Source organism: Oreochromis aureus, linkage group 22 (assembly GCF_013358895.1).
Source record: "Oreochromis aureus strain Israel breed Guangdong linkage group 22, ZZ_aureus, whole genome shotgun sequence".
NCBI classification, from domain to species: Eukaryota; Metazoa; Chordata; class Actinopteri; order Cichliformes; family Cichlidae; genus Oreochromis; species Oreochromis aureus.
The window spans coordinates 1,066,766-1,081,364 of record NC_052962.1 but is presented as its reverse complement, the minus strand read 5'-3'; the positions used below and the strand labels follow the sequence as shown (position 1 = coordinate 1,081,364).

At 44.1% G+C, this 14,599-nt stretch overlaps 1 protein-coding gene across 1 annotated transcript in view; it reads right to left on the bottom strand.

The window, feature by feature from the left end:
• maneal (mannosidase endo-alpha like) overlaps positions 1 to 3,392 on the bottom strand; it is a 28,852-nt gene extending 25,460 nt beyond the window's left edge. The window contains exon 1 of the mRNA XM_031727214.2: positions 2,264 to 3,392. Within this exon, the coding sequence (XP_031583074.1) occupies positions 2,264 to 2,768 (505 nt within the window). The 5' untranslated portion in view covers positions 2,769 to 3,392. The remainder of the gene's footprint in view (positions 1 to 2,263) is intronic.
• Positions 3,393 to 14,599: the final 11,207 nt, after the last annotated feature.

Sequence of the window (14,599 nt, the reverse complement as noted above, 5' to 3'; positions counted from 1 at the left end):
CCGCTGTAACTTTACTGCATAAAGAGCTAACATGTCCAAAATGTCAGGAGTAGTTAGTTATTACAAGAAGTGTTTGTGAACTAAAAATCAAGAATGTGGGATCCTGTTTGTCTGTGATTTGGAGAGCCCAGCGCTGCTCCCGACGCAGGGAAACTAATTCTGCAGGGGAGACCTACCTTGGCACTTGTGCAGGTGAAGCCAAAGGGAAGATATGCTTCACCATATTTTCCTGTCTTTGGCTTGGAAGGAAGTTGGTTTGGAAACATATTTGGCGATGCTTCATCTCCTGCTTTGCGTTTGTGTGGGAGCCTCGTCAAAAACCTGTCCACAGTGTCCAAGCACTTTTTTTTTTTCTTTTCATACCGCGCCCCCCCCCCCCTGCAATGGCTCTGCGCCCCCGCCAGGGGGCGGGCCCCACACTTTGGGAACCTCTGCTGTAGTGAATGAGATTCAGACATTTTATTTGGAAAAACGGGCGATATCAGAACTTTCAGTCAGTGCTCCTAGGACTGGGCGATATGACCCACAATTCATATCTCGATATTTTTTAGCTGGATGGCGATATAAGATATATATCTCGATATTTTTTTAAAGCCATAAAGTAAGAACAAAAAGAGAGTTCTTAGTCAAAGCTGTGTCCCAGATGTCACACAGGCACTTTTATTAACATACAGCATAGATGTGAAAAAAACTACTCAAAATAAATTATGAGCATTTATTAAATAATAATGCTCTATAAATAAAATAAAACTGTTGTTTTGTGCATAACAAAGAGCTCACAATTGTGCAGTCAAAATGTAAACTAACAGACGCTGAGCATAATAACACAGACAGATTTCACAGCTGCTCTGTTCCCAACTTCTACTGCGTGACTGACAGCCTGGAGTTTGAAATCCTCTTTGTAACCATGTCTCTGAACAGGAGCCATTTATGGTCCTTATACACACACAGTACGGTAATATTACGTTGAAGCACAGTACGTATCACTCCGCGAGGCTCCTCGGTAGCCGTAATGCTCCAACAATCCATCAAGCGGTGCAGCTCCGTAGCTTAGCAAAGTCGTACTAAAACATTTTTTGACAGATTGCTGAGCGCTGTGTATCACATCAAATCGGTTCGCGGTCATCAAGCACAACCAGAATTCATACAAAAGGCGCGCAGTCAACTTTTGAGAGAATGAAAGGATTTCAGGCCGTGCATGGCGTTAGCGTGGTTAGCTCGTTAACAGGTTGACGCCGTCCAGCCCCACGCACGGGGCGATGCGCGGTAACTCATTAACGGAGATTTGCGTGTCCATCTTGTCGCTGCCTGCAGGTGAAGCCATGGGGGAGGAGGGGGAGTTGTGTTCAGTGAAGGAGAGGCGAGGTCGAGTAACGTTGCATAGAGACAAAAGAGAGGCAAACTTGCATAATTATAAGGTAACACAGACGATATCGATATAAAGGATATTGTCACATCTTATATCTCGTATAAAAATATCGATATTTTTTTTTAAAAAAACTCGATATATCGCCCAGCTCTAGCTCCTTACTAATATTAAGTTATGATATGATCACAAGTTTAAAAAGCCGAGGTCAACCATCCAAAGCAATGTGCAGTGCACAAGAGAAATGAAGACGGGTGGAGATTTGTGACAGAAGGAGAGCAGCGAGAGTGGAAGGCAAGGTTTACCAGATGGAAGTGAGAGACTGTGGCACTGACACAAATACTGGAGGCTTGCCCGAAGATGCTGAAATTTACACATGTTGGTTTGCTTTTTTTAATTAGAGGGGACTTTCTGTAATATTGTTGAAACAGTACAATATTTACCATGTAAATCAGACACTGGTGTTTTATCACCATCTCTAAGCAAACTTGTTATCCTGAAGTTTTGCATGTTTGCATAGAGTCAGTGTGTTCATCCATCCACGTGGAGGGTGCCCCTCTAACATACTACCACAGGCCCACAGGACTAGTGCTGCAGACCAAACGGAACCGAGATACACGTGAATAAACCTCATAAGCAGCGTTATGGTGCATATTCATGGCAGACGGAGGTATGTAATCTTCTAGTTTACAGTGAATAGAGGACAACACGGTTTTTTACTGTTCACTGTTTTACTGTTTACATTTAGTCTGGATAATTTTAGTTATTATAGTTCAACATGAACATGCTTCATTGCAGTTAGCATTCAAAGAGCCTAGAGACTCTGTCTTTGTCAAACCTCTCGGCTGTCTGATGAAGTGCACATAGACACAGAGCCAATGTTGCAACAGTGCTTACCCGCTGCGGCCGCTTCTATCTGGGCCATATGTGACTCCAGCACCTTCGGGTCCCTCGAGCTGTAGGGTCCCAGCTCGGGGTAGAAACTCGAGGCAATGTCCTCCGGAGGCGTGTGCTTTCCTTGAGCATGGCTGGCTGCGATCTTTGGGTCCCAGTGTGGCACTAGCACGTGATCCCAGTGGATGTACTTGTTGTCCACGCTGGGAGAGCCGTACCACAGGTAGTAGAAGATGTGAACGTCGTAGAATATGCTGTACTCCCGGTCCGATCTGGTGAAAACCACCTTCGTGTCGCTGCTGCTCATGTGGAACTGACCCGGGGAAACCACCACGTCTTTCACATCCAGCCTCCTCCTCTCTGACCTCTCCCCGATGAAGTCCATACCAGGAGCCAGGTCCGAAAAGCCGTCGCTGGGTTTCAGCGTCCTCAGGCCCATCATGGTCCCAAAAATGAAAAGCGTGAAGAGGAAAAGCGCAACCAGAGCTTTCCTGCGCAGCCGAGTCATCGTCGCTGTCCGTGGTGCTGCCGCAGGAAGAACACGCGATCCAGAAGCCAGCGAGGGGCCGACACTGGTTCTCCTCAACGCCAGCCAGTCATCCTCTCACAGCATGAACGGGAAGAGAGCGGGAACAGGAATGAACGCATTTAGGAGCAGCAGTAGCTGGTGCGTAATGGAGTCTGCGGAACGAAGGATAGCCACTCTGCTTTCACTCCTGAAACCAGGACCCGGGGACATTTTGCTCTATGCTGCTTCAACAGAGCGCGTCCTGCTCGGCCATCACGCTCTTACTGGTGATTCACATCCTCTGCTCTCCGAAGGAAAAAGAAAAAAACATATTTCCTCCCGTCTCCGCTGAAAACACAAGCAGTCCGCTCACAGAGGAGCCTCGTTACCTTTGTATTCCATCCAGCCGATGCTCGGCGCTCTCCGCCTGCCTCTCTCTCCTCCACCGAGCTCCTGCAGCTGCTCCTCCGGTCAGAGACGGGGCCGTTTGTTGAAAGTGCTCCGGTTCTGTCCCCAAACCGTAAAATAATCAAAGAGAACAATAGAGCTTTTTTTTGACTACACAAATACAAGACGACAGAATGGAGCGTTTGTTTCTTCAGTACCAGCAGCACGGAGGCGAGATAAAGCCCGACCGGAAAGACGTGTATGAGGGGCGACCAGTGGCTGACAGAAGCAGGAGGTGGAGCTTAATGATTCTTTAAAATAAGAAGACATTTCTGTAGAGGAAGTGTGGCCTGTAGATGTGTTGTCACTTCTATATGTATGAGCTATATTTGGATGAAAAACAACTTTGTGAGGACTGATTAAACATACTTTTTGCTTAACACAAACTCTTATAATATACTCAGTTTGTAGTGTTGTTAGAAAAAAGTGTTGCTTGTGTAGTGCAGTGTGTCCGGGGCTCACAGTCTGAGTTTTCTCAGACTGGTTAGCTCCAAGATTGACATCTGGACCTGGCTAAGTGTGGCTAACACTGGAGCTAGGTGCAGGTGTGAACAGTAATTCATGCTCAGAATTTCAAATCATTTCAGGCCACAAACAAACACCTGACTGCTTATTAGTGCTAACACTTCCATGGTCCCTGGATCTCACATCCAGGCTTTTTTAGTTTTCTGAGTTTCCTTTTAAACACAAATTGTTAGTCATTCCCTAATCTCCACTATCCCTAACATGCGGTAACATATAAGGACTAAACACACTCTAAGCTGTCAAGTTAAAACCCATTAAAAACAAATTACAGCAGCCACAAGTGTATAATGACCTCAGCCCTGCACTCTGAAGCAAAACAGCAGCCTGGTGATCTGTGAATTAAAGCATGCCACCAAGTATTTTAAATAAATGTGCTATCTTGGAGGGAATATTGCTCCTAATTGAACAAAATCCTTATTTTAGATGACCTGTCTCCAAGTTAGTGTTCAGCCTAACAGGTAGGTCCACTACGAGTTTGTGATGGGAGTAAAACATAAAGATGGTAGTTAGTGTTCCTTAGTATCAAGCTCCTCATTGGCCCAAGCAAAACATCCTCTCTATGGGCTCTTCATCAGCAGGATATAATACCAAATCAATCTTCCTTTTGCTGAAACACACATCTCTGTGTTCAAACAAAAAGAGGCTTCAGTCACCTGCAGCTGTGCTTACAACCCATCCCTGCCTACAATGGGCAGTAATTAGACTTCGGTTTCATCTCTCACATTATTTCCCCCGTTTTTTTTTAGGTAATTCTTTGTCTTTGTGCTTTATTGCATGTAGTTTTACTTCCCCCGTGTGTTGTTATTTTGATTCTGTTCACATGTGCCTTGTGTTCCCCAGCTGCTGATTTCCCTGGTAAATATTTCAGTTTTGGGTTTTGGTTTTTTGATACCACCAGGAAACTGAGCTAACAGACTTTGAGTTTCATAAGCTGCAGCCAGTGGCTCTTTCATTGCTGGAGAGAACTGTTGAACTGAAGCTGTGGCTCTCCCCAGAGTACAAGCCGATCTTCAGGGGGACTTGGCTGGCCATGAGGGCCCTAGAAGGTGTGGTCCTGGGGCTGGCTGAGCTTTCAGTTAGTGAGCCACCCACCTGCTGTGATGGCCACCACCTGCTTGCCAAAGCCTGCTACTTCTGAATCTTTAACAAGTTGAAAGTAAGGACCTTGCAAATGCCATTCAGCCTTGTCACTGCATCAGCAGCAGTAGCTCATTACCAGCGCCTTGTTACAATAGCAGCAGTACACAAGGGTCATCGATGCAGGAGCAGCCCTCCACACTAGCTCCTCAACAGTCTCCCCACCTGAGACTGGTTGCTGTCAGGCCCCCTCTGCTACAAGGACGACCTGCGCCATGACTATACCTGCTCTCAAACCATGGATGATGACTGCTTGCTTCAGCACCTGGGTTAGCCAGCACTGGGCCCCAGCCACAGACTGCTTCACTGACCACTTCTGCCGTTGCGGGGCCCCACCCAGACTGAACCTGAGCTAGCAGTCACAGGGACTGAGCACTCTGCACCCATCCCAGAGGTGTGGGTGGTGAGTCCCAGGCCTGAACTCCAGCCTTTAGAGTTGCCTTGTGCCCTTTGACGTTTCTGGATTTTCTGATGTCCTGAATGATTTTTTCAGCAGTCCTGACTGTTCGTTGTAGTCTGTTCTTCTTCTTCTTCTTCTTCTAATAATAATAATGATAATAATAATGATAATAATAATAATAATAATAATAATAATAATAATGATACATTTTATTTGAGGGCGCCTTTCTAAAACCCAAGGTCACCTTACAGAGAGAAGGAGACATCAATAAAACAGTAGATTAAAATAGATTCTAATAAATTAAAATACAGAAACCAGCAAAATACAACCACAAACAACAAATTAAAAAAACCAAAAAAAACCATGATTTGATAGCAAGTAAAATCTGTATTAAAGCGAGTAAGCCAGGTTAAACAAGCAGGTTTTGAGCTGTGACTTAAATGAGGGAAGGGAATCTACATTTCTTAAGGCTGAAGGAAGTGAGTTCCAGAGCCGTGAGCAGGGCGACTGAAAGCTCTGTGCCCTATAGTGGTAAGGCGAGCAGAAGGAACAACAAGATGAGTGAAAGATCTGAGAGAGTGGAACTGTGGTGATATGAAGCAGATCACAGAGATAAGGAGGGGCAGGGTTATGAAGATACTTAAACGTGAGAACTAATATTTTAAAGTTTATCCTGGCATATGGGCAACCAGTGAAGCTGTTGAAGAATTGGGGTGATATGGTCTCTTAAGGGAGTACGAGGTGTGACCCGAGCTGCAGAATTCTGAAGAAGTTGAAGTTTATGGAGGGACTTATTGGGGAGACCAAATAAGAGGGAGTTGCAATAATCGATCCGGGAAGTAATAAGACTATGGACAAGGATGGCAGCAGCATGGGGAGTAAGGAAGGGGCGGAGTCAGCTCATGTTACGTAAGTGAAAGTATGCAGACCGGGTTATGAAATTAATGTGGCATTGAAATGAGAGAGTACTGTCAAGTATGACGCCTAAACTCTTTACCTGCGGGGAAGGAAGGATGGGGGAATTTTCAATATTAATGGAGAAACTGTGAGATTTGGTAAAGGTAGAGGCTGTGCCAACAAGTAAAACTTCTGTTTTATTACTGTTAAGTTTGAGAAAATTGGAGGAGAACCAAGATCTGATCTCCATAAGACAGTTTGAGAGGGAGGGAGGTGGAAGGGACGAATTAGGTTTGGAGGAAATGTAGAGCTGGGTGTCATCAGCATAACAATGAAAATTGATATTATATTTTCGGAATATATGACCAAGAGGGAGCATGCAGATAATGAATAAAAGAGGCCCTAATACTGAACCCTGGGGCACACCAGCAGAAACAGGAAAGAAACTTGAAGAGTGTGATTTAAGTTGGATAAACTGGGTGTGGTCTGAGCGATATGAGGTGAACCAGGCAAGTGGGGTGTGACTAATGCCAATGGATGCTAATCTGCTCAGGAGGACATAATGAGAAATTGTGTCAAATGCCGCACTAAGATCCAGAAGGATGAGAATGGTTATAAGACCAGAATCAGCTGCCACCAGAAGGTCATTAGTAATCCTTAACAAAGCAGTTTCTGTGCTATGATTGGGGCGGAAACCAGATTGAAATTGTTCGTAGAGATTATGGTCATTGAAGTATGAGTGAAGCTGGGAGGCAACAACTTTCTCAAGGATTTTCAAAATAAAGGGGAGGTTTGATATAGGGTGGAGGTCATCAAAATTATTGGGATCTGCACCAGGCCTTTTGAGAATTGGAGCGACAGAAGCAGTTTTCAGGGATGGAGGAATAATTCCAGTGTTAAGGGAAGAGTGGATAATACTAGTTATGAGAGGAGCCAATGAGGGAAGACAAGCTTTAACTAACACAATGGGAAGAGGGTCGAGCTGACAGGTGGATGATTTTGATTTTTGAATAAGATTTGATACATCAGCTATAGAGGGAAGAGTAAAACATGAAAATGACTGGGAGGAAGACAGTGAGGAAAACAGAAAGTCTGCTTCACAGTTAGACGCTCCTACAGAGTTAAGTTGTTGGTGGATATCAGCGATTTTATGAGTGAGAAAAGATATAAGAGAGTTGCAAAAGTCAGCAGAGTCCATATGAGAGGGCAATGAGCTGGAGGTTTTGTAATTTTACTAAACAATGAAAAGAGAGACCTGGAGTTACCTTCACTAGAACTGATTAAACCAGAATAGTATGCAGATTTGGCTGAAGCAATGCAGTCCTTATACAAGAAGATATGATCGTTATACATTTCTTTGTGTATGGTAAGTCCAGTTTTCTTGAACAGACGTTCCAGTTGGCGTCCTTTAGCTTTGAGATGGCGCAGGTTAAGAGTAAACCATGGTGCTGAACGGGTGTTTAAGTGGAGCAAATATGTTAAGAAGGTTATGGAGGTTGACATTATAGTGAGAAACAAGTTCATCTGGGGATGAGGAGATGTGAATAAATGGAAGGTCATGAATGGCAGATGAAAGATCAGCAGGGTTAATATTACTAATTTTTCTAAATGTGATGTCACAGGGAGTGCAGGTTTTGGAGGCTGTTGTATTTACAGTAAAGGAAATAAACTTATGATCAGATTGGGGAAACAAATGGGCTTCACAGTGAGTGGGGGTAACGCCAGAACAGCAGACCAAATCCAAGATATGACCTTTAGAATGAGTAGAAAATTTTATGTATTGTAGGAGCCCAAAACTTTCCAGACAAGAAGTAAAATCTCTGGAAAGAGGGATTTTATCATTGTCCATATGGATATTGAAGTCACCAACAACTATCAAATTTGGGGAAAGTACCGAGAAATGAGTAAGAAGAGCAGCAAAGTCATTTAAAAAATCCTTATAAGGCTTAGGTGTCCGGTACACAGTACATATAATGGTGGGAGTAGATCCAAGGAGCTGTATTGCGATGTATTCAAATGAGTGGAAGGGAGGGGCAGAGACAGGGAGAATTTTCCAATGCTTGCGGTGAATTATCGCGAGGCCGCCGCCCCTCCCCGAGTTGTGACGTTGACAGATGTAAACAAACTCAGATGGAGTAAAGTCGTTAAGTGAAACAGAATCATTAGGCTGCTGCCACGTTTCAGTCAGGCAAAGAAAATCCAACTTACGGTCCGAGAGGAGATCCTGGACGAGATGCCCCTTACCAGTAAGAGAGCGGATGTTTAATAGACAGAAGTTGATGCTGGAATTACCATGCCAGGCTTAGCCGCCCAAACAAGGTGGGCCAGCACGTTGTGGTCAACAGCCCGGTCAGTTTTGTGGGGAGGACGACGAGTTTTGGACCAGATGGACACTACTGAGTTAGTGTCATTGTTTCGCCGGAACCCATGGTGGATGTACCTGCGGCGGGGCTTGAAAGCGATGTCTGGATAGAGGTCAATCAGAATCAGAATCAGAATCAGAATGAGAAAGACTTAATTTATCCCCAAGGGGCAATTAAGAAAGTAAAGAGCCATAGGTGGAGAGACAGCCAGGGAAAAGCGGAGTCGCAGAAGTTCCGTAGCAGAGTACTGAAGTAAAGCTGTCGCTGGGTGATGAGCGATGGAAAAAACAACCCAGGTGAGCACAGACACCCTGTGGATCCGCATCTTGATCAGGCCCTCGCTGAATGTAGCCGGTTGGAAAAGGCCCGATGAGGGTAAAAGACCGAGCAGGCAGCTCGAGTGACTGCGAGCAGTAAAAACCAGCAAATATTGCGAGAGCAAGTCAAAACAGGATTACGCTTTAAATTCTTGGTTCAAGTTGTCTTCTACTGGTGGCTGATCCAAACCATACAGTTATGCTGCTCAGAGGACACAATAGATTATTTCAGAGTAGAACTTGATCAGAAGGTCCTGGTTCGGGCTGAACTACCAGAGAACAGGAAGTGCATCCTCAGTTGGGCCTTTTTAATAACTTCGTCTTTATTGGACACCCACTTTGAATCCTGGGAGATTGTGGATCCCAGAAGCCTGAAAGGTTCCCCAGCAGACACCGTGCTGTGAAATAAAACTGGATTTATGGTTGAGCAGAGTGTCTGTGTCTGCTGTGCCTGAAGTCCTCAACTAATGATGGTTCTCTACAGAGTGGGGGTATGGTCGCCTGTAGCTGGTGATATCCAGGAGACCTCTCCACACTGATCCAGGATCGTTGGATGAACACCTATTTTTCAGCTTCTAAGTACAGTACCTCTCTGCCACCTGCTTTTATAGGATTCTTTCCCCACGTCTGATGAGTTCTGCTGTAAACCGTGGTTTGCTGCGGTTATATGTGCCGAAGGTTTTACTTTGCACTTGCATGTATTTGAGAAACCGATGTAGGTCTGTAGCTGCAGCTTCAAAAACATCCCAATCAGAGCAGTGTCTGTGTCTGCTGTCAAAGCAGGCCTGTTGTTCCAGCTTAGTAGATTCAGTCATTCCACAAAAGCAACGAGGAAAGTCTGACGACACCAAAGTGGAAACCTTCCACCTGGCTGTGCTTACACTGTCTGTTCATAAAAACAAAATCGGTGGGCAGCTCTGGTGGAGTCCATCAACCACCAGCTCCCATGTTGGACTGAATATGATGTTCTGTAAACTAGTGACTAGAAATGTGTGAGAGAGGTGAAGAAGAAGGTGCAGGCAGCATGCAGTGGATGAAGACAAGTGTCGGAGGCTGTTTATGACAGAAGCACCGCAGCAAGAGTGAAAAGAAACGTTAATAGTATAGAGGTGGTATGGTTGGCAGTAACACAAAGATAGGAGGTTAGAGTTGAAGATGAACAGCTCATGTTGAGTGGTTTGGAGACAACGTTAGAAAAGCAAGGATAGTGGATGTATCAGACAGAAAGGAGCAAAACAGGAAGATTTCAGGGTAAGCAGGACCTCAGCGCCAATGAGATACACTTTATTAAGCATGACCACCGATATACAAGCAGACGTTTTGCCATTGTTCCAGCCTGAGGGTTAAACTACACAGGAATCACTACATGGGCATCACTGAGGTTGTTACTGACTTTCTGTGTTATGCTGGGCTTAAAGTTACCATGGTGATTTAGCCAAATAGCCAGTTTAGTGACACAGGAAACTCTGACTTTAAGCTTGACTTGTATCTCACTAACCCATTAATCTCGTTTCATACTGGAGCATAGCATGTTTGAATTAATCCAAGCACAAACACCTCATACTGACTGTGGCGGTGATTGGACGTGTTTTGCAGCCACAGGATGTAATTGATGTCATGTGTTGTTGTTTATCTCAGTTTTTATTTATCAAATTCTAAATTCTGTTGTGACTGTAGACGAAATAACTGCTTGCTGTGTTATTTCTGTTGTGTTGAATGTGGTGGACACATCAGTCACTTCCCCTCGTTGACCTAAACAGTATCTTTTATATGTATTTTAGGCCGTTGTTTTGATTTCATGGCCCACAGTTGTTCTGATATGTTTTTGCCTTAACTTCCTTTCCAGCTGTTATAGTTAAGAAGAACTAGTGCTGCTAGGCAACTAGTTATCCAACACTTTTAAGCTAGTCTTTAAGGACAGAGACGGTAAATCTGTCATATCAGCGACACAAAGCCATAATAGGAAAGAGGTGATGCTTTCATACTGACATTGTGTCACGGCTGCGACTGCAGTCGTGTGAAGTGCAGAGAAGGACCCAAGCACGGATGAAGGATATGCTATGACTTAACTTTATTTACAGACTGGCGAAACTACAAACAAGAGCAGAACACAGCGACGGCTACACTGAAAAACCTAAAGTGAAAGACTAACTAAACACACCTGAAACACAGACAGAACACAGGGAATGACAGGCAGTGATGACATGGAGGGCAACACACAGAAAGCTACACAGCAGTGACACAGACGGACCAGCAACACGAGGAGAAGAGGCTGAAATACACACAGGAGCAATTAGGGAATGGGAGACAGGAGGGAAACAAAGCTGGGAGAAAGCAGAGCTGATGAGACAAGGGGAAGCAAAACCACACAGGACAGGGACTATCAAAATAAAACAGGAAATACAACAGGTATGCACAGACACAAGCTCAACACTAAGACAACAGACATGGCAACAGGGAGGGAACACTCTGAGAACAAGAAAATCCTAACAAGAATGAAACATAACACAATAATAATGATCAGAACCAGAACCGTTGAGTCCACAATGAACATTAAAAAAGAGAGAAAAAATATTAAAACTGGTGTTTTTTCATTACACGTAACTGTGAATATGGATAACGTACAGTATGATGTACTATCGTGCAGGATTTATTTATTTCCCTATGCTGGATCACTTTGTTATGGAAGTTTGTTTTCACCACTGACAAAAACATTTTTGTCCTTTATGAGCCAGAATTATTATTCCAACATAACAACTCAAAATTCCAAGTGATTTTCTCAGTTCTGAGCTATGTTTTGAGAAATTTGACGTAGTAAATCAGCATTTTGAGATTAAAAACCTGAAATTATAGCTGCAAAAATGCTGTTTATTTATCAACAGAAAGAAGTTTTCATACTTTCTTGATCAAAAATCTGTTAATGGTTTCAAAAAGTCATATGACAGAGAAATATTTGAATAAATGGCATCAGTGCTTTGAAATCCTTGGAGCAAAGGTACAGTACTAATTTGTAATGATTTCATGAACAACAAGATAAGATGTGACCATCAAAGAAATCCTTAAACAGACTGAGACCGTGTCATCTAAAAGCCAAAGCTGAAAGTATTCTGCCCTCTTGTGGGGGAATTTAATAATACCATAGATGGGATTTTCAGCTGATATAAAGGTAGCTGTTGAACAGGTTATCACAGACTAACATATGAAACTGCACTAAATCTAATAAACCTACCTTAAAACTCAGGGTGTGTTTGATAATATAGTACAATCATAGTCAAAGGTTTTGAGAACAACACAAGTATTGGTTATCACAAAGTTTGCTGGCAATCTGCATGTACTCCAGAATATTATCAAGATTGATCAAATGCATCCACGTGTTTCATCTTTGCCATAAAAATGAACATAATCCTATAAAACCCATTTCCACTGCTACCGATGGACTCTCTGACATCATTAGTGATCCTCTCATTAACAGAGGTGAGTGTTGATAAGAACATGGCTGGAAATCACTCTGTCATGCTGACTGAGCTAAGCAGGGTTTATGTGTTCTTCCTCTGTGAATTGGTCAGGGTCCACTCGATCCCAGTAGTTTAATCATCAGACAATTAGTGCGAGGGTCCCTGCAGATGTCTGCATGCCTGCCTGTTTTTTCTGACCGCACTGGTTTGTCTGTGGAGACCATTTGGGCATGCTCCTCAGGTGGCGGACTTTAAGTGGAAGTCAAAAAAGCTTACTACAAATGACTGCTTGGCTGTTGGGTCTCCAGCTGTCAGTGTTTGTGTCCACAATGGAGTGTAATCAAGCCCTTAGAATAGCAGACTGGACGCTTTAAATGGAAGGCAGTGTTTGAAATCATCGTCTGTCCTTAGTTACCTGCAAGGAAACATGAGCAGTCATCCTTGCTTTGCATAAAAGGATACTGCTGCTAGTAGAAGTTCAATTGTTATGAAGAAGGCTTTAGTGTCCAGCAAGCACTGTCTGCTAAAGGTAATTCAGCTTCAGGATCAGGGCACCACCAGTGCAGAACGTGGTCAGGAATGCAGCAGGCAGGTGTGAGTACATCTGCATGCACAGTGAAGCAAAGGCTTTTGGAGGATGGTCTTTTTTCAAGCAGGGCAGAGAAGTCGCCACAAAAACATCAAGGACAGACTGGTCTTTTCTCTGTTTGGGGCATCCAGAAACATGATTGCACAGTGAAGGAAAAGGTGGAGTGCTACCATCAGTCCTGCATCATGCCAACAGTAAAACACCCTGGTACCATTCATGTGTGGGGTTGCTTCCCATCCAAGCGAGTTAACTCACAATTTTGCCATGAAGAACACAGCCTCAAAATAAAGAATGGTACTAAAACACCCTCTGAGAGCAACTTCTCCCAGCCATCCAAGCAACTCCCAAGCCCCCTGAGGTGTCCCGTTTCCTCCTCAGCCACCAGCCCCCAGCCAGGCTTCCTGATGCATTCCATCTCCACTGCTGCTGGCGTTTTGTCTGGTCTCCTGGCAGACTCTGTTGCTTCCTCCATCGATGCAGGTCTCTTCCAGTAAATCATCTCCTCAGATCTCCTGCCAAGCCTCTGGATGGGCCACATCTCTTCTAGTGCTGGCCTCCAGGGTTCCTTCACTTATGTTGCTGGCTACCTGGCGAGCCTCCAGAGTTGCTCCGTCTATGTCTAATTCATTATAGTTTTTATTTATTTTGCATTTTTATTATTTATTATGGGCAGCATGGGCATGGTGGTGCAGAGTTTACCACTGTCACCTCTCAGAAAGTACTGGCTTCAGATCCACACTGGGGCCTTTTTGTATGGACTTTGTATTGTTCGCCACGGATACTCTGGCTTCCTACCGTAGTCCAAAGACATGTATGGGGTTAGCTAAATTAGTGAATCTAAATTGACTGTAAATGTAAATGTGCACATGAATGGTTATGTGTCTCTATCCTTGTGACAGGCCACATTGTGTTGGCTACACGACTTCAAAAGCATCTCCAAAACTGCAGCTCTTGTGAGATGTTGTCAGTCTGCAGTGTTCAGGATCTATCAAAGGGGTCCAAGTAAGGAACAGTGGTGAACCAGCGACAGGGTTATAGGTGGCCAAGCCTCACTCATGCACACCTGTCCCCCTCTTCTTCACATGTATTTTATTTTGCTTCTACTGACTTTCATTATTCTTGTCTCCAGAGCATACCTCCACCTCTCCAGGTTCTCTTCCAGCTCCTCTCAGATCACAGTATCATCTGTGAACATCATAGTCCATTCCTACCCCACCTCATCAGTCAACCTGCTCATCACCACTGCAAACAAGAGCGGGCTCAAAGCTGATTCCTTGTAATCTCATGTTCACCTTGAACACATCTCTCACTCCCACTGCACACCTTACTACTGTCTTGCTGTCCTCATACGGACCACTTCACATACTTCTCTGGCACTTCTGACTTCCTCCTGCAGTACCAAAGTGCCTCTGTTACCCTATTATATGCCGCCTTTAGATCTACAGAGAGACCTTCTCTATATTTGCAGCAACGCCCTGCATCAGCAAACTCAAAGCAATCACGCCTGTAGTGCTCTTTCTTCGCATGAAGCGATTATATCAATTGCACAATGTCCATTCTAGAATACTGAAAATTATTGGACAGCTGGTATAGGTTTGTTCATCTGTTCAGTTTTAGGATTTTGGTCATGTGTTTTCTGTAAACGTGTTAAAATCAGACAAATAGGTTTGTCTATCATCCAAGCATCAGTGTCTGTATTTG